Here is a 21,591-nt window from a genome sequence, read left to right on the forward strand (position 1 = left end):
TTATATTCTAATTAAAGAGAACACAAGTAGATTATTGGAATTTTCGAACGTTAAATATTTAGGTGTTATGATTCACGGATGCATATTTAAAAGTATACACCTTCTTTATTAATCTGCAAAATAAATTTCGTGCCGAGTTCGCACAAAAAAATCTCCGTACAATTCAGGACATCGCGTAAAACGCGCGCGACACCAAATTACTTTCTTGTTAGTCGCTCTCGCACAATTCCCGCCGCATTTTCCCGAATAATTTGTTATGTCGGAATGAGTTTGTCCGTAAAGCTGTGCTCGTCCTCGGACGCGAGTCATCGAGATTGCGCGTCCTCGACTCTTTTTCGCGGAGCTTTCGTTCGCCACCGTCTGGCTCGCGTGTAATGAAAATTTGTAAAATCTCTCGGCGAGAGGCGCGAACGACGACCAGGATGGGGGCGCCATCAATTAATCCCCATTCATGCCGATTGCAGCATTCTGAAAATTCACGCCGGTGTCGTCGCACCCGCCTCGTTTAGGAGTTATTTTTCTGTCGCGACGCTCCCCGATTTTCCGCCTCGCTTAAACGAGAAGCGTCTAAGTAAGTCGCTCTTTCCACCCACGCATCCTTGCAATTGAATTCGGGAGTAATCTCCGTCGCGGAGCCTGAATTTTGACGTAGCTGCCTGGCTGAGTGATGTAAGGAAGAGTGAGTGGAATGAGATAGAAAAAAATTCGGAATGTTCTTATATTAAAAATAAAAAGAAAGTGTAAAAGAGAGATATTTTTAATATATCGTCATTTATCATGTGTCTGATAATCCTGTGTGTATAGCTAGCAAAAATTTACGATGAGAAAAGATATATTAGATATAAATTTTGATTTAAAAATTCTGTACGGAATTTTTATCTTGCTTATCGATTTGCACTATCTTTCATTTGACTTTAATTCTTAATTTTTCATCCGTAAGATTGCGAGATGACGCGGCGAAATTAATACATCGCATGCCGGAGCGAAAATCAACGAGAAAATCAACGTCGAAATTTAATCTCGATAATGAACGTCGTAGTCGCACCGACGTGCGCGCGTTTAATGGCGCGTGTAGATGAACGAGATACATCCGACAATTTAGAGATCGATCACTCTGTCATCATGGTTTGCACGTGGTCGATTTCAACACTGGCACTGGGATATTTGCATGAAGGATTATTTCTTTGAAATCCGCGCAAGAAATAAAGACGCCGGGCAGCGGGACATCGTGTAGGTATGTACAACAGTTCACGATAACGCGCGTGACGTTAATGAAACTCGTCTCGGGCGCACGAAGGGATACAATATTTTTCTAACTTTTGCGCGAAGTACGTAATTGTTCGAGTATATCCGTCCTCTTTACACCACGCACTTTAAATTTTATTTTTCTGCGAATATCCTGGTATTTTTCACAGATGAGTTTAAATGCAAATTATGATATTACTATCTCTGCTAAAAATCATGAAACGTATAATTACAAAATTCAAACTCGATGCTGAAATTCACTCGCTTTTATATTAAAGTCATCTTAAAAAACAGCGCATTAAGCTTACATAAGCATGGACCAAAAATCTATATTTTATTTAAAAAAACGACCTTTTTTCCAGAGCAGGAAATATCTCCAAAATGTCTCATTCTGATAATCTCCGAAAAAACGTGGCGTGTTCTTCACGTGTCGCATATGACAAATGTAAACGTTCGCGGGTCGACGGAGCCATTAGCAGAGCGAGTGTACTCTTGTTGACGCACGTGGACACCCACACATATATCCACGCGCACTTATGACAACGCGAGCGTGACATTAATGAAGCTCGTCCTGCGACTTGCGAAGGAACGTCACGTAAATGGATTCGGAAGTGGGATGAGTAGCTCGCGTTCTTTCGACTTTTTCGCTCTTCCTTCCCTGCGCAATCGAGTCACTTAATACTCGTCCGACCCCTTTAAGCCTCATCGACTTACGTAAGACGACGCCGATTCAATTTTACACCCTCCTTCTCGTGGAGGGCGAGGGTCGAATCGGAGAGCGATAAAGACCGCGGTCAAATTAGAATTATTGGGCACCCCCAAGCGCGCAGAAATGAATTAATAAATTACGGGGAGCTAGATGATTCTCCCTTTCCCTGTCCCTACCTTGCCCCGAGTGGATGGGGACGTAGATACCACGCGCGATCGCGATATTAAAATCGACGGATGATTAATCTCCGTCCGTGGTTTCGTCCGGTTTTCGCATACAGTGCCGGCGCTATGAAAGAGCGGAAGAATGGCGGAAGTGTAATAGAGAGCAAGGGGTGCAGGAACGAGGGGGGATGCGACAAAGCAAGGACCGAGCAATAGAGAAGAGCGAAAAGGAAAGATATCCAATCGATTACATCTAGTTTCTATGGCAGATCGATGTTAAGAGCGGGAACACGAGGATGACTGGATAAAATGCCAATACTGATCGAACATGTTGCATGAGACTCAACAATGACGATATTGCATTTTTTACGTGCGTATCGATTTTTCTATTACCTTGCTAACATTCAAACCGAGTTACCAATGTCGCCCTAAGAATATTTTAAACGATTTAATATAGAATATTTAATATTTAAGATTACTTAATTGTAGAATATTTAATATTTAGAATATTTATATAATGTATAGAATATTTTTTAAATGAAAATTTTACAATGAAATTAATATTGCATTTTTTACGTGCGTATCAATTTTGCTATTACCTTGCTAACATTCAAACCGAGTTACCACTGTCGTCCCAAGAATATTTTAAACGATTTAATGTAGAATATTTAATATTTAAAATATTTATATATAATATTTATATAATATATATAATATTTATATAATATATAATATTTATATAATATATAGAATATTTCTTAAATGAAAATTTTACAATAAAATCGTTTATTTTATTTATATACTATTACTCTTAATATAATCACATAGTAGTTTCTATTAAAATTCTTTCTTGGAAAATAAAGTTGAAAAATATAAGAAACATATATAAAAAGAATTTTTTCTCTCTTTCGTAAATACGCGAGATTAAAAAAAATATGCGCGTTTATTCTCGAAAGTTTGTTTGATTTTTAATGCTTTTATTCGCAAAAGAGAAGAATTGTAAAGTATATTTCGAATATATGAAATATATGAAATATTATTAAAATAGATTTTATCATCCGCGAATCCATAAATATATTAATAAAACATGATAACTTAACCTAAAGGTGTCTGCAAAGAAACGTAACAGCGAAGGAGCAGATGAAAGAATATCATTATACTTGTGTAACACACTTACCTATCGCGATCGTGTCTCGAAGAAGAATGCGAATGGAGGGGCTCGTGTCTCGCCGCATGAATGACAACAAGGTGGACGTATATAGGACGTAGGATCACGTATATAAACATAACGCGTTACACGCCACAGAAAACAAACCGAATTATTGCTTTTATAGGTTAGGTCACTAAATACGTGCGGTTTAATGTAGTTATATTCGGGCGACTGCGATAGATACGACTACCGTGGTTAGATGTCGCTGTAAACAGCGACGCGATCTTGCCCACTTGACGCGTATGCGAGCGCGTGACGTCACACCTGAAGTATCCACCATTACACAAAAAAAAGTTGCGAAGGATAAGAGGGTAAGGAACGGCGCGTAGAAAGACAAAAATATTATTATTGTTCAATCAAGTTTCGTGCGCCATGAAAGAATATCATTATACTTGTGTAACACACTTACCTATCGCGATCGTGTCTCGAAGAAGAATGCGAATGGACGGGCTCGTGTCTCGCCGCATGAATGACAACAAGGTGATCACGTGTATAAACATAACGCGTTATACGCCACAGAAAACAAACCGAATTTTTGCTTTTATAGATTACGTCACTAAATACGTGCGGTTTAATGTAGTTATATTCGGGCGACTGCGATAGATACGACTACCGTGGTTAGATGTCGCTGTAAACAGCGACGCGATCTTGCCCACTTGACGCGTATGACGTCACACCTGAAGTATCCACCATTACACAAAAAAGTTGCGAAGGATAAGAGGATAGGGAGCGACGCGCAGAAAGACAGAAAGACAGAAAGATTATTATTGTTCAATCAAGTTTCGTGCGCCAAAAAGTGTATCATATAGTGCTCATGTAGTGTAATCATATAGTGTATCAAAAATGCTTCATCAATGAAGAGTTTGACTAATCTTCGATGGACTCCATCTAATCTTTTGGTAAGGTTATTTTTTCTTACATGGACTTAATAATTAAACGCGTTTCAATGTCGCATAATTCTATGTGTCGATTTTGTATCGATCTTATATATTTTCAGTTCTGTCGTGTTTTATTACTGTGGTTTGATTGTAAAATTTTCAAGTAGCATCGGTAATTTTATCTCGATAATTCGCGATATTATACGAGTGGAATTAATAGCTGAAGTCCTGTACATTACTTCTAACATCATCACGTTGACGTAACATTAAATATTCTTATATAAATCTCAAATAGAGCAATATACACCTGTCACTGACTGGCATGGAATCGTATCGCCGTCGATATTTAAAACCCATATAAGTATATTTGATGTTACATTAGTGAATGTGATGTTACGTATAGTGTAGAATATTTTTTAAACACGATGTGCATTACCTCAATAAACGAAGAAGAAACGAATATCGAATTTTGCAAAATGTAACGCACTATTAATATGCAGTCATTGTCACTCGTGCGGCGAAAAAATATTGTAATAGTATATCAAAGTATATTAAAAATAACAGTTATGTATACTGTCGCTTTTAAAATATAATCGCGGTAAATATTACACACTTTTATAAATATTTTTCTCATATTATTTAATTTTGCTTCGATTATTTATATGAAAGTTCATATCGAAGATTTGTTTTCTTAGATTTTATAAATAATTATATCTATAAAAGGCTTTTTTCAGAATTTGCGTAAAATTTTCTACTAATTATCTACTTAAAAGACGAATGTAAAATTTAATTGCGCGTAATTATTTTTTAATATATTGATTATTCCTTTTGATATTTTCTTAACATATAATTTTAAATATGTTTGTATTTATATTTTATAGATCAACGTTGTGTACAACACTGCCATTGTGTGTCAGATGCTGTTGCGGTGAGTGATAAATTACTTTTTATTATATCGGAATTATTGCAAAATATGATCGCTATTTTTCAAGAAAATAGAATAATTTTATTAATCAATTGGAGTTCAAGAGAGCAATAAGAATTTAATGACAATAGCAGAACAGTCGAATAAATCATTTAAAAATTAAGAAAAAGAGAGAGAGAGCGAGAGAAAGAGATGGAAAAATATTTGTTTCATAACATAGCAAATAGTGTAACGGTTATTAGAGGGAAAAATTTTATATCCCTATCTTTTTACATTACGACGAGCAGTGAGAAAATCGATTATGCGCCATTGCGCGAACCCGGAGTATTATCGCAAATGGAAATTTTTTGCAACGTGGTGAAAACCTCTCCCAGGCCACGCGATCTCGTAAACTTCTGACCCGCGATCATTTCCATTCCCGCGTTAGAACGCACACATTTCGATTCGGGTTCGAATGAGAGTCGTTAATCCTCCGATAAATAAAAATTCGTATTGATTAGACGGACCGCGACGAAAATAGAGCGACATTCGTTTACTCGCTAAAAAACTTTAAATAGGTTTACAGCTCTAAATATAAATAGATTCACGATTTGTTTCGACATTTCGATTACATTTCGTGTATCAAATCGATTTTTTTCACAATTAACGCCGTTTGTAACGCATTTTTCACTTTGCACTCGTCTCCATGTTTCCTCGCAGAATGCTTGGTATATCACGCGATTCGTGTCAAATTTATAATCGTAGTTATTCTTTTGTCACGCGATATCACGAAGATCACTGTCAGCAGGTGAAACGCGTCATCGGAATGCTAACAATAAGTATTCGTCTGTTAACGTTTGATCACTTCAAGGGATTTATCACGATATCTGACACATTTAAATTTCACAGAAAAATCGTGAATTTTATATCGGATACAGAAAACAATCACGAACTGTTAAATCACAATTGTAGTAAATATTTCCATAAACATTTATTATAAATATCGAAGTTATATCTACAGCGTCGAGTTATATTCAAACTAGGTTTCTGCAATAACTTATGACATTAAAGTTCCAGCGTAGAGATATATTCGATATAATCGATCGTGATCGAATTTCGTAGCTCGATTCCCTATTGCGCGATAAGGTGGTCTTCGTCGCCGCGACTGATAGAAATTCACACCGATGAACGCGACACGATACGGCGCCGCATCTTCGCCGGGACCTGGCTGCACGATCCCAGGGGATGATGCGGTGCATGGCAATTTGCAGACTGTCCTTCTCTCTCTTTCTCTCCCTCTCTCTCTCTCTCTCTTTCTCATCTCTTATCTGTCGCTAACCGCCGAGTCCTTGCACTTTCTTTTTCTAATTTTTACCGTAGATCTTACAAATGTCGAAAGAACACGCGAAAAGATAGGAATGCAAATATTGAAAAGAAAAGATAACAAATATAAAGAACGGCAAATCGATATAAACTTGTTTTAGGGATAAATCCTTCCGGAATGTGAGAGATATGATTACGTGTTAATAAATAATTTACAAAATTAATCTTTTGATTAAAATAAAATAAAATAAAATAAAATGATGAACATGGATATGCGTCAGATGCTTTTAAGAATTTAATAGCATTATCCTAATTCAAAATATCAGTATATTCACAAAAATAGAAATATTTTTTGCTGTGAAAAGGAAGCAGCGCATTAGTCGTTAAAATTTTGTCATATTTTTTCCAACATGTATTCTTTCATATTTTCCGTGTTGCTTGTGTTTATTGATATTTTGAACGCAAATGCCAGTCAGAATGCATAAAATCTGTGAATAAATGCCGTAAATGTTATTATTTCTATCATTCACTTAGTTTCTATTTAGAAAATTATTCGTGAGTTCTTTTTCGAGAAAAATGCGAGAAAATAAATAACGCGACTAATATTTTCAAGTACTGAGAGGAATATATTGATATATTTTATAATTTTAACGAAAAATAAGTTAAAAAGAAATATTTGGCAGGAAGAATTCTTATTATACGCATACATGACGTAATCGAAAGCGTGTATACGTGCGATTGTGTATACGGATATTATTATTGTTATTATTATGTAATATAAATATGTGAAACCTACGTGAAAGAAAGATGTGGCGGACTAGTATTTTCTTTAAAAACAATTTATATAACTCCACCTCAAAGATCAGTATAAGAATCGATAGAGAAGAGATGGATGGAAAGAGAAAAGGCAGTGACGTTACCGCGAAAAGAAAGATAGAAAGGCGGAAAACGAGGGAAACCGGAAAAGCGACAGAAGGATGAGGGAAGGAGGATAAGAGGGTGAGAGGGAAAGGCACATAGCTCGACGATGCTACATTATGTCAGGCATTTCCCGGAAGATAGTCTCGGGAGCGAGAACCGCGAAGATGTCGGTAAGAGATGAGGGGGTGGCGCGCGGGGGAGGCCAAATAAATACCTGACTAAATCGTCCGGAAAACTCATTCCATCCTTCGGGCGTCTCTTACGGGGTGCACCTTCAACCGCAGCCCGCCGTCGACGCGCTCGAGCAGATCCAGCGTTCCATTTCGCGATTTTCCTCGTGCGATTTCGCGAGCGGATCGGTAGGAATCACGACCCGGTGAAACTCGGTGACGAGCGCCGAAAACACTGGAACGTACGTATTACCAGAGCCCGGGATTCTCTTAGCGTCTTTCATTCATCCCGCGGAATTAACGTGCCTCGCAGCAGATTTCGATTAACGCCGTATGTTACATTTCATCGAAGATAACGCGTGATTCCCGAACAGATAAAATGATTAATTATCTGGAAGTAACAAGATTATCTGGAATATTTCTTTAACGATATTACTTTAACGATATTATTAGTCTCTTTTCCCTCATGCGACCATTAAGGGAAAAATGTTTCTTCTTTAAAGGAAAAATGTTTCTTTCTTTATTTTTTTTATTTTTTCGATGATCAAGATATTACTTAGAAATATTTTCTTTAACCACCAATCTTTCGTTATACGACCATTAAAGGAAAAATATATCTTGTTTAGAAGAAAAATGTTTTCTTATTTGTATGTGTTGTCTGAAGTCACTTATACGTAAAATATAATGACGTAAAAATCTGTTAATATACGACCGATAATATATTAACACATTATTAATCATTATTAGTAACAATTATGCATCCGCGAAATACATAATCAGTGAAAATTCTTTTTTCACTGTGATTACGTTTTGATATAATTACAAAATATATTTTACATCGAGTGTTCGCGATAGGTGCGTACAATAATGTATAATGTAATATAACGTGGATTATATTAGATTTCATTGGACATTTATCAACGATAAGAGCGGCACGTCAAAATTATTCGTGTAAATTTTCGACGCGACGCTTTCGGCTCGACTCGGAATCGTATCCGGTAATAGAAATTCAGCGTCGCGACGCTGTTACGCCGGCTGTAATCGATTTCAGGAAAGCAATTTGGGTTAAGTCGCGCCGTCGAAACAGATGCGACAAAGTGTCGCGCCCGCAAATGGTACGTCGAGTAAAGAGGGAGAGGGGCGATAATTATTAAGCAAAGCGGATCAATTAATCTCATCAAATCGCCTCGAAAACTCATTTCGCTCTTGTGTTATTTCGCGTGTCTATTTTGTCGTCTAATCCTCTTCACGGTAATTATGGTGGTGTAACTTCAGGCCGGGCTTCATCACGTAAAAGGGTTATCGGGACTACAGCCGATAGTGGCCACGGACATAATGAAGCGGTGAGAAGTAGCCTGATCGGTATGTATATCGATAATCTATCGATGTGCCCACCATATATCGCGATAACAAGATCTCGGTGCACGTTTTCGTCATAGTTAAAAGAAAATTTAATATCAAAATATGTGATATTTTATATAAAGTATAAAGTAAAAGAATACATTATGAAGAATGAATCTTTACATCTAAAGAATCTTTCCTCTTCATATTTGTCTTGATATTTTCTGACACTCTTCGTTATAATTTTAAAGTTACTGGCTCAGTTTAAAATTAAAATTAAATATATAAAATTAAATATATAAAGAGAGATTATACATAAATGTAATATTATATGACGCAAAATGTGTGTGTGCAATTTAAAATTAAACTACGTGTGCGAAATTATATATATCATTTGAGAAATATTTCGTTTAAAATATTTCGCTCGCTTCTATCTTTCTCTCTCTCTTTCTCTCTCTCTTTCTCTTTTTTTTCGTTTATGCAATTGAGAAACCACGCGGGCTATTATTCGCTATGCATCGTCGGGCATGATAAGATCCACAGACTGGTGCATCCTCGGAATAACGCGAGTTATCCAATCTCTCGGAAGCGGTTCTTTCAAATTGATCGTGGAAAATACATATAGCGTTCGTATATCGGAAATAACCGTACGACGTATCGAATTTTATTCGCCGGCAATTTAGAGCACGTTGCGAGCTAAATCGGAAGACGCGGCGTTCTCGTTTAGATGAGTCTCGTGATGTACGATTTACAGAACGTTCCTTTACGTAAGTACATAAGAAGTTCAATGTATCTTTTGAAGAATTTCACAGTCGATACTTTCGCAATGGCAATCTGATCAACTATTGTTAATATTGAGATTACTCTTAATTATCGAACAATTCGAAACAAAATAAAATTATTATTAATTTAATTGAAAATTAATTAACAACAAAACTATTTAATAATTCGTAGCTTTTTACTTAAATACTAGATGATACTTTTATGGTGATAAATGCAGATGATATGTTATAACTTTTATAAATTATACTTTGTGTTAATACTTCGTATAAGAAGAATATAAAAAGGAAATTGATTTTTGATATGACATTAAGCTTCTCTCAAGTTAGCTCTTTATTTGATATTAAAAATAAATAAGTTGAAAAAGATGATATATATCCTGAAAAAGTCATGCGTTGAAAAAAAGCATCATTTAGAATTTCGCCAAGTAATTCATGGATAAAGCTAATCTCATGATGTATCTATGTCATCCTGAATTTCAATACCGGGGCATTCGTTCTAAGATCGCATGATTTATCGCAAGACGTCGCAAGAAACTGTCTCACAAATCTGTGAAGGAACGAATACGGGGTTGCCTTTATAAGCTCCGCTCCTTTCAGTTAGCCCGCGGCGTCAAGTTTTTTTTTCACGCATAATATATACGCGTCTCCGTTTCACGAAGAAGGGCGTGAAAATCGGCGAGCGTAAATCGTGGCTACTGAGAGGAACGGGACAGGACGGAGCGAGGCTTTTCGCAGGAAGCGAATTCGCGTGGGGAAGAGGGTACGACCCCTCGTTCCTTCGTACGCCGCAGGACTCGAGGACGTCGTAATAGAAACCCCTGACAGAGGTCAATCTCCTAACGGTCGATCCCGGTGAAACCAATCCACCTACCATCCATCGATCACCGTCCCCCAATCCGGCGAGCAAGGCGCGATCTATACGTATTCCATTTGGCGAATAACCCGCTCGTGCCTTTCGGCACGAAGTCATCCGCCTCGCCTTTCTGCGCTTTTGCATAGCAGGCTCCATTCCGCTCGATCTCATTTCTCCAAGTCTCGTTTCGTTGTACGTCAGCTCGTCGCGTCGATCATTATTTGAGATTTCGTCCGGAATTTCAGTTGTCTGTACGGCACGTACAAAAGTATAAACGCCTCTCGTTATCGCAACGCCTCTTGTACACGACACATGTTGCGATTTCATGAAATACGTACTTAAGTATAAATGTACATATAAATAAATAAAAATATATTTTTTTTATTTAAAGAAAAAATAAATCTATTCTGGAATTAAATAAAATTAAGTTTTAAATATAACGGACAGTTTCTTGCTCTCTTGTTTGCTAAATAATATTATATCTCCTACTAATAGATATATTTGTTTATTAATATTGCGATATGCACATCTTATTGATATTTATTATATTTTATTATTAATTATATATATTTTATTTTCGAGATAATACATATAATAAATATCCTAGGTCTCTGAATCTATATAATTGATTGATAAAGTCTATGCTTTTGCGATTGTTTCAATAATACACATCGTTTTACGAACGATCGCTCGCTCATTCATGATGGTTAAATCGGTCATTATAGAGATCAATGGCGTGTTCACGTGTGCGGGTGGAAGTCGCGATAGTATGGGAGAATGACGGTATTTAAGACGCGCGCCGAGGGGGAAATCGGAGTTCGTAAACTGTCGAAATAATGCCGGAGCTGCAATCGCTACGCTTGCCGGTGATTATGTCTTTGAATAGATTGTGGAAACGAACGGAGATTATACTGCGACCTGGCAGGCTGCTAACGATAACTGGTACTCGGCGGTTGACACGAATTGCATTCACGGCAGAAATGCGGAATATCACATTTTTTTTAGATTCAATTTTGCGCCCGCCTTTCAGATATTAAATCGAATCTGTATTTAATTCTGTATTGTGTGCAATTCATTTTTCAGCTACTGTGACTTAGATAGAATATTAGAATAATAATTAATTATTTACTGTGGCTTATATAATATAATGTAATAAAAAAAATCTTCGGTAAATTCACATGTCTAAAATTATATTAGAGCTTTTTGTCGTAAGATCGTGTAATTTTCGGTAGTCGTGTCTAATCCATTTCATTCTCACTGCTATTAATTACACGCTCCGAAATAAGTATAATTATTAATGTGTAACTTCGAGGTGTTTGGCCTTCCGCGTAAAACGATGTATTAATCATCGTGATTAATGTACGCTTCGATCTTTAACCCTTCATGCTCTCGTGTGTCGCCTCTACACGACGACATAGATGTGCGATTACGGTTTTGCATAAATTAGAAAGCGCCATTAATCACATGGTCAAGTATCACAATGAATCGCTCTGCTTGTTGCACATTTCTTGTCAGGAAATTTATTTCATCACGAAAATCATGCACGTATTCCTATTTAATAACTCAGTAAGAATCAATTCTCTTAATAAGAATTTTGCAAAGTGCTCGATTACAGAGCTATACGAATCGAGTTTTTAAAGTGTGAATGGCCAACAAAAGCTTATTTCGCAATCAATCCCGAGGGGACTTTATTTCAACAAAGTTTCAATCCCACGCTTAATTACCAAGTTGAAAATTAAAAAGTTGTGTCCAACTACGGGCGTCGATCGGATTTTCCGTAAAGAGAAATCCGCCTTGGATTCGGCAGGAAGAGAAATTTCCTCCGGGGGTGAGAGACACAGAGTGAAGGAAAGAGGATGGAACTTGCGGCATGCTCTGTATATTTTAACACCGCCATGGTGACCGATTGGGTAATCCGGAATCCTCCGAAACAGCGGCGGAAATAGGCGGGAATACGTATGGCTGTGGTGCACCCCAGGGAAATATCAAATTCACGGAATCGAATGTTTCAACGTCTGCGCGCGTGTCCCTTTCTACTCTAACTTCGTATAGGATTTGATCCTATCTAAAAAAAACCGCCTTTATTTCGGGCTATCTGTCTTTCTCTTTTTTCGTTTATATTCTTCGTGTGGCCGCGTCGTATCTGCAATATTTTATTTTGCATAGAAAATGATCCTGAGGCAATATCGCGATGCGCGTATCCCTTCAACCGTGCGTCGCGTGTCTTCTTTTCCGCTTACACTCCAGGTTCCACCCACGTGCAACCGAGTCTCTTCGATACATCTCCCTCGCCCTCGTCCTTCGCATTCTCCGCGAGATCCTGGCAGACTGCCACAGGCGAAGACGACCTGTCTCTCTATTTTCTCGGTCGCTCTTCTTCAAGTAATAAAGGTATCTCCTTTTTCGTTCTCTTTTCTTTCACCCTCCCCCCTCTCCGCTTATTCCTTTCCCTTTTTCCATTGCCTCTCGTCGCTGTCTCCATCCATCTGGCAGCCTCTTGTTCTCTCTGCTTCTTTCCCTCACCGTATTCCTCCTCAACGACGGTCCATTTACGACCGTTAGCGACGACGTTGCCGGTGCACGTCGTTTTCCACGAGAGAACTGAGATTCTCTAGATTTCGCTCTCACTTCTCTCCATTTTGAGTTCTCTCTCTCTCTCTCTCTCTCTCTCTTTTTCTATCATTGGCTTTTCCTGTCACCGTTATCGACTTCGGTAACGTTGTCGTCATAGGTCGAGTCACACATTTCTTATAAATGCACGTGATTTCTCTGTGGCTGTTTCTATTTTACGGCATGAAAATATCATCATTGCACTTTATAACTCCATTAAGCAATACTTCGAATATTAATGTATAAAAAAAATCATATGATTTGTGTGATTCTAAAATAATATCCCGTATTTTCTGCTATGCTCAGTTTTTAGGACATAATTAACGTTCAATGTAGCCGTTTCAGTTTGACTTTTATTTATCTAACGTGAAAATGAAGTTTGAGATTAACAAGAAATAAAAATCAATTAAATTAAGTATTAATTGAATGAAATATCGATATAAAAATATTGAGTTGAGACAAAAATACTCGTATGGTATTTAGAAAATTATTAATTCTTTCGCAATAACTTTATTGGAGAATCGTTTATTCGAAATATTACCCAGTAAAAGGAAGATAAATTATCAATCGTATTTTTCATATGAAATTGTAATGGCTCATATGTATTTTGTGGATAACTCTCTTCACTTCCGATATACGAGATTTACTGCGGTAAGGACCAACCTGGCCAAGATGGAGAATCAATGCTCGAGGAGCAGGGAGGTGGAGTCGATACTGGGTCACTCGAAGACCGGTTCGAGGATCCTCTTTGCATTGTTGCTTCAACTCCATACCCACCAAGGACCTCGTCCTGACAGGACAGTCACGCGCTTAACCCAGATAGCGCAGATGGCATAGTCGACAATAATAAGCACATTATAGACGAATTCGAATTCGATTAAGAACGGTCGAATTAATGGATTTTCGATATAGAATAAATATCTTAGAAAAAATGGAAAAGATAAATGATTTGAATTATAAAGTATAGACATTATTGAATAATTGCGAGGTACTTATTATCTGTAACTATGAAATAAGATTACATGCTAAAATAATCGTTAATATTATAGATAATTTCGGATTAATCCAATTTAAATAAATGATCAACACATTAATCTTTACGCGCGCTCGATTAACGTTATTGATATTTATACGCTATCTCATAATTAAATGTAATATGAGGATGAGTGTAATTGCAGCGGTACGAAAATCAGGTTAATTAATTTTATTAATGCCACCCATGCCATCGGAAAATAATCTGATGAACGTTTTCAGCAAATTTTAATATTGGCTTTTCGAATTTTCTCGAGAAATGTAGCGTAAATATTTAATTCGATATAATCGTGGCTTAATATTTTATTGGATCTTTCATTTATCGTAGGAATTTATTCTGAAATCTATGTGTACAGAAGAATATTGGTAAGATCTTTTCTAATATTGTACCTTTAGTATTTTCTCTCTCTCTTTCTCTTTCTCTGAAGATTGCGAATTATTCTAAATATAATCATATATTACATCGTTTATTATTAATTATATATAAAATAAATTATAGTAAAGTGATGAATAAAAAATATAAAAAAATTATTTATATAAATATATATATAAACTTATATAACGTTTTATATAATTATTTTTAAGAATGCACGAAATATTAAGTCAACCTTGTATATCGAATGTTTTTATTTTTATCAGTGACAGTTACTATTTTACAATAATTAGCGCAATTATAAATCTTACGTGTCACTTGGCGCATGATATTCTCGAGCGAATTAAAGCGAAATAAAAAGAGGATCTTCGGTGCGAAATCCGGATATCCATCGAGGATCCTCGTTCGCCGGGCCGAATTTCGCTCGTCCGACATCCGGAAATGTAATTCCGACTCTCTTTCTGTCTCTTTCTGTCTTTCTTCCTATCGCGCGCGTTTTATAATAAAATTCATGGCCTCGTCCGGAAATCGCACTCTGTACGTTCCCGATCGGCAGCGCGATAGCGAGCACGTTTCTTGCTCTCGCACGGGGTGGCTGCAGGAGAAAAGTTGCCCCCTTCCATCCTACGGGTCCCATTCACGCACACCAGATCGTGCAGAGAGCCGGGGAACTCGTTATTCCGATCACGAGGGGATTTCGCTCGCGCCCGGTACAAGAGAATCTTTTACGACTCGTGCTCGTGTCGCCAATATCGACGAGGCTTCGCAGTTTGCCTATATAATACGGCTTTCCTCCGAGAGAAGAAACGACGCCGAAGGAATTAGACGGCGTATTCTCGCTACGATAAAGTCGATTTATAAAGATATATAAAATCAACGTTGTAAATCCTTAAAAAGCAGTTTGGTACAATATCACAAAAAAGCACCGCAAACTGAATAACTGATAATTGAAAAAATCATGTTCAAGAGACTAAAATTTATAAATTTTCTCTATGTTATGTTGACATAGTATATTGAATAACACTAAGATCTCTTTTGCTGTGTACATCGTATTTTTTTAGAGAAGATAAAATAAAACTTTACAGGATTCAATCTTGTAATATGAGGGTGTAAAATTTCTAGAGAATTTCAGAAATCTGGAAATGCTGCAATTTCGGAATTGAGGTGGTTCGTGGATTTCAAAATTTTTGGGATTGTGATAAATAGTATTTTAAAAATTCTCTGAAAAATCCTCTTTTCTTTAAGATCTTAAACTAGATGATAGTCCATGGAATTTTCGCAATTTTTACATCCGAATATTTATATTTAGTAATTTTGAAAATTTTAACACCGCAAGCCCGAAACATAATTCTTATATATGGAGGACATAATTGACACATGTGATATTTCTCCATTGCGAAAATTACATTTCAGAATTCTGCACTATGATTTTCCGGAAATGAGATATGTCTTCTGTAAACTCTCACGATAACGCTTGAAGCTTACAGGGGCTTCTCGCGACTATGAGAAGCGAGGGACAATTTATTGCCTTCTCAAGCTGACGTTTTCAACAATGTACATTATTCCGACTCCATAAATTATCATTCATGTATTCTCATTCTTTTTACTTTATACACTCATATTTCTAAACTTTATATAATCTGCCATGTTAAACTAATTTTCCAAATTAAACATTAAAATTTCACAGTTTGAACAGCTGACTTGATGTTTTTAATGCGATCGATTAAAAGATGAAATATTATTTTCGATAATTTCGATAAAGTTTCATTTTTGAAATTTTATAAGCTTTGTTAAATTGCTGTTATATTTTCGTTAATTAATCATTTTTTTATGTACTTTCTACTTTTATAACTTTCTTTTGCAACGCAATTATCGTTAATTTTAATACATGGAGACTTCTATGACTTTTCGCGCCATATTTACAAAACCTCGCAAATAACACGGCTTCATTTTTCATGAGGCGTCACCGTTCAGTAAATTTACAACCCTCTCTACATACCGTCGACAATTACCGGCTGCGCGCGCGCACATATGTGCCTTTGGTATCCAGGCACACGCGACTGCCTCCCCTGTCGTGGACCCCTATCGCTTAATCGACGGCGATTCGAGGGTAGGTAATCCCATTCATTGGGCCGAAGACAAATTCCACGTGCCACAATGCGTTTCGAAGTGGGGGAGGGGAGGGGGGGATGATTCGGAGGGTAGCGGTGCTCGTTCGACTGCGGTTACATCGGGAAACTATGGCATCGATGGATTTGTGTACGCGCGTATATGTGTAGCACCCTGTCTCCCTTTCCACCGTCGTCTCGAACCGTGTACACTGGAATGACTGGGTGCAGGAAATTCCTTGCAACTCGAATAGTTTGAATAGCTATGCCGTCCGGCTCTTCTCCACGGTTGCACCCCGCAGTGTTCTCCACGTCCTTCTATCTATATATCTCTTCCGTCTTCCACATCAACCGTCTTGATCTTAAGCAGGATGCGCATTGCATCCGCCTTAATGCAGTTTAGTTCGGTTATAACGGATGCGTCTGCATCGGGATTATAGTTTGTGTTTTAGGTCACTATCTCTGGTCGATTAAAATATATTGCATCATAACTGGAGCAATAGTTGTGTCAATGTTCGATGAAAGAGCAGCCGTGGACGTTACAACTATGTATTGCGCAAGATTCCTCTAAAATTATATTTTAGATTTTTGAATTTCTTCCATTAGAAATGAAACTGGAAATCCTATTTTATTGTTACGTGAATTTAGTTGAAAATGATGAAATAATTTGACAGTTTAAATGTAAGTCATACTCAACGTTTCGCAAGAAAAGGTTTTGCTTTTAAGTGTGATTTTATTATTTGACATGTAATTATGAAATATTGAGTAATTAAGAACATTAAGTAATTTAAGAAAATGTTGAATTAATTTTTTAAGAAAGTATATTAATTTTTTCCACACGTCACAAATTGAATTTAGGTTTTTTATTAAAATTTAAATAACTTAATTAAGTAATAAAATTTTAATAAAAAACCAATTAAGTATTAATTAAGTAATTAAGTTATTAAAATTTTAACAAAAAACCAAATTGAATTGAACGAAATCAAGCTGCAGCAGTTGCAAGTGTTCCCCTTTTATTTCTATTCACAATGCATTCCTTTTCTTGCCGTTACTAGCTAAGCTAACCGGATTATCTAGCGGGATTAACAAGCGCCGTTATGGTCAGGAATCGGACCAACGGAGCCCACGGACGCGAATATCGATTTCTGTCAGTGGAGTTTAAGAGCGTTATGCTTTTCCAACCATCGTTACTCTGATCATCCATGTCGGTCCTCGAAGACGAAGGCACTTCGCGAACGCCGGTTTGATATCGCTTTGATGCGATTTTTCTGCCTGGCGATCAAGGCAACGGACCTGCGAATATTCTTAAAACTATGACCTGTAGCCGCCAGAGAAACTTTCCGGAATTTTCGTCGTTTTCTCTAATTGCAAAAGTTAATCGGAGTCGAGATAGCTTTCGGGCGTGTAATTATATCGTAATTCATAAGGTAGAGAATATTACGCGGAAAATACGCGCCACCCTCCTTTTATTGTGCATATGCAGAGCGTTTTGATTAAACATACGGCTAGATTTTTGCGGGATTACGCCAGGCGAAAAAGATAGGTATTTATTGTACTGTACGTTCATAAATTCAGTCTTATCAAATTGTGAAATTGCCGGCTTTCGTTATCACGCATAACTGAGCGTACTCGCTTCGGGGATGCGAGGACAACGCAAATTATAAAAATAGAGGAAACAAGAGGGAATCGAAACGACGGAAAAAGCTAACTTTTAGTCGGATCTAATATTATAATTAGCATTATGCAAATGAACATACGCTCCAGTTGCATATAGCGCTAATTTAATTTTTAGCATGATATTTTTCAATGTTCTCTAAAAAATATGCTTTTCTCTCTCTCTCTTTCTCTCTTTCCCTCTCTCTTTGTATGTAATAAATATTGCTGATTCTTTAAAATCATATACGCATGTGAATATTATAAAAATTTCAATATTTAATAAAAATTTAATATTATTAAATACTTTTTTAAATTCAAATATTTTAAAAATAATAATAACATTCCCGTGATTTTACAATATTTGTATCCGTGGAAAAATTGCTCAGTACGAAATTAGAGATTGTGATAAAGTAAAACCTCATATAAAAACATATACGTATTTTAAGAAAGTAATAAATTTTAACATTTTTTTTATTTTCTACATAGTTAATATATAAACCAAACAGATACAGTTAAACAAGTTTTATACATATATCGTACGTGTATTTCTGTGTTCTCTATTTTCTCACATTTTTTACGTTAAAATATATTACGGTATAAATTTCATTACAAATGCATTGTACAAAATCGCGCATTATCGCGCAAACCGTTAGCTATCGTCGACGTTAAAATATTGCACGATATAGAAAATATATATGGAACAGAATTCTGCGGAAAATTAAGTTTGACCACAGTTTATGGCGAAATCGTTTCGCATAGAGAGGACCATCGTTTCGCATAAAATAATCATTAGCATACTTCCGCGGCAGCATTATGTATTCCATATAAACCTATTACCCGCGAACGAATTTTGTCGGCATCGTTATAGTAAATATCAAGTTATTAATCTGTAATAATCTTCGATGTATTTTGCTGAAATTTGTTTCCTATAGTTGACCATTTGATGGAAAAAACAAAGTGATAGTCGACGGAAATGTATTCGTGAAACGATGAAATCGACGGGCTACGAGTATATTCGATTATCTTTGTGACCTGTCGAATCAAAGCGTTATATGGAACACGTCATCGTTTTATTCGACGGATTACATGGCGTTATATAGATTTATAACAATAGAATCGTAATATCTAACGAGATTTATTGAATATCGCATTTTGCGATAGCCAATTGTGTGATTATAATAATAGAAATGATAAATATGGCGCGAGAGTATGTGTCAAATATATATATATATATTATTTTTCAGATTTTATATTATACAATGCAACGAAAATTAAATACGTAACTGAAATTCACAAAACTCGAGTTTCATAACTATATTATTGCATCGACGAATCCCTATCATTTTTTGCATTCTTCATAACATTGGTATTTTAAACTATCTCTGAAATGCAAATCTGCAGCGACATATATGCACGAAAAAAATTTATATTTTTTCAGCCGACAGATCGACGGAACCGTGTCGCGAAGAAGCTACGAGGTCGACGGAAATGTCAGGTGGCAAAACGTGTAGCTGTTAAACTTTGCTACCGATATCGCCGGCCAATGTGCTCTTTACGACGTGAGATGGTATGTATCATGGTTTAGTATCGCTACAGGATATTTTGCTCTTTTTTACGTCGCTTCGTTCGTGTTTCGCACTATATAAGGACGTTTCTCATAACGACACGCTCGATCCGCTCTTTACGCGAATCCCCGTTTCCTGTCTCGCGTGTTTTTTTTTTTTGCATCTCTCTTATCGAATCGCTCTCTTCACCAATCTTCTCTCCGTTTGTCTCACGTTTTGCATTCAATCGCATACCCTCCTCCCCCGATTCAAAGGGTTGTCGCAGCTGCAATTGGTTCTCGCGTAACGACACCGCTTATATTCCTCATCGGCGAAACGGGTTTTCTCAGCGCCGAGAAATGATCCCACGATCTCCGAACGAAAGATATTCGCAACTTCCCGTTTGCATCGAGCCGCTAATCGATTTTATAGGACACTTTTAGAGGAGTCGAGAGAATCAGCGAGCATAGAACGTCGCGTGGAATGATATATTTAAGGTGAAGACGAAAGTTTCCGCGAAAAGTAATAAAAGAAGCGAATAAACTGCAAAATCCATTGTCAATAATTCATTGTGACATTTGCTAGTTATATTTCTCAATATTATTTTTAAATATTGAGTATTCATTATATTATTACACTTAATCTATTTCATTTTAATCAATATTTGATGCTGAGCTTCTTAAATGAACATCATATCTTTGGATATAAAATGGCTTTTTTATTTATTTCATCCATCGTAAAATTGAATGAAGAATAAAAGGTATTTTCACGTTTCCTCATCAAATGTCATAAATTCAAAGTTTTTAAATGTAATAAATATCGATAAAAATGATAAGAGCTGTATAAAATTAATGAGTTTTCTTCGATGCTTAACTGTCAAATTCCTTGGTTTTTGACGTCTTGTGACTTAGATCCCCGATAGATATTCACATCGCTTTTTGTATCCCTTTATGATGTTTCAATGGGCATCGTTTCTTCATCCTGGGAAACGTTGTAAAAGCCGCTACTGCGTTCTTTATCGACAGATCCAATGTGCTCGAGCGTGACGTTGAAAAACGCACGCCAGATCTTTGCCAAAGCGAGCCACGTCAAAAAGAGAAATGCGAATCCTCGTGGAAGATGCATTTGCAATCGATCTTTAAAACATCTTGCAAATCATGTCGGTTTACGAATGGAGAGTTTCCGCAATAGCGCGCACAAACGTACTCGCGTATAAGCTGGTCTAACGCGTAATGTATTTAAGATAATCCTAATCATGATGGACAGCATGAAACGTACTGCTGAAATACCTTTTTCTCCTGATAAATGTTAACATTTATCTGTGCTCGAAATTATAACAAATTAAATTGTAACAGATTTAAGACATGTATATTGGAATATTTTTCATTATATTTAAAAAATATATATTGAAATGATTTTTGTAACGTGAAACGCGTGTGTTTGAATCAGAGCGCTTGGAATATTATCACAGCAGCTTGTGTATCGTATACATATGCAAATGCGCGGAATTCCAATTTCGTCAGCGAATGACATGGCTGACAATGCGAAAATTCCTGAAATTATGCGTAGATGACACCCGTTTCATGGGATTTAATGTTTCAACGTCAGACAGCGCGCGCAAAGAACAGTCAACTGTTTACTCAGGGGAGCCCAAGTTTGTAATATTACGGCCGTCGGAAAGAAAAACAGAGGATTTCCCGTAGGTACCCGTCCGACTGCGCTAATAAAAGAGATGGTCTCATCATGGTCCTGCCGTCTGAATATAAAT

At 36.7% G+C, this 21,591-nt stretch overlaps 2 protein-coding genes across 12 annotated transcripts in view; one reads left to right on the forward strand and one right to left on the reverse strand.

Annotated features, from left to right (window-relative positions):
- The window catches only part of Tmtc2 (Transmembrane O-mannosyltransferase targeting cadherins 2), a 265,630-nt gene that overhangs the window by 88,391 nt on the left and 155,648 nt on the right, over positions 1-21,591 (reverse strand). The window contains exon 1 of one of the 4 annotated variants that reach the window (XR_014440051.1): positions 3,296-3,491. The exons of 2 other annotated variants lie outside the window; for them this stretch is intronic. Coding sequence is in view for 1 of the 2 variants with exons in the window: in XM_083106343.1 (XP_082962469.1) it covers positions 3,296-3,405 (110 nt within the window). In the remaining variant the exon portion in view is untranslated. Of the gene's footprint in view, positions 1-3,295; positions 3,492-21,591 lie in introns of those variants that run through there. One more of the 4 variants, XM_083106343.1, reaches the window with a different exon arrangement.
- The window catches only part of LOC145975691 (uncharacterized), a 113,734-nt gene continuing 95,420 nt past the window's right edge, over positions 3,278-21,591 (forward strand). For 5 of the 8 annotated variants that reach the window (XR_014440052.1, XR_014440053.1, XR_014440054.1 and 2 more), the window contains exons 1-5: positions 3,278-3,366; positions 3,453-3,808; positions 3,876-4,227; positions 5,088-5,134; positions 19,718-19,846. Coding sequence is in view for 3 of the 8 variants with exons in the window: in XM_083106352.1 (XP_082962478.1) it covers positions 4,183-4,227; positions 5,088-5,134; positions 19,718-19,790 (165 nt within the window). In the remaining 5 variants the exon portion in view is untranslated. Of the gene's footprint in view, positions 3,367-3,452; positions 3,809-3,875; positions 4,228-5,087; positions 5,135-19,717; positions 19,847-21,591 lie in introns of those variants that run through there. The other 3 variants (XM_083106352.1, XM_083106351.1, XM_083106350.1) reach the window with 3 other exon arrangements.

The sequence above is a fragment of the Camponotus vicinus genome, unplaced genomic scaffold (genome assembly GCF_025532165.1).
Source record: "Camponotus vicinus isolate PSW18456_S1 unplaced genomic scaffold, iyCamVici1.0 SCAF_8, whole genome shotgun sequence".
NCBI lineage: Eukaryota > Metazoa > Arthropoda > Insecta > Hymenoptera > Formicidae > Camponotus > Camponotus vicinus.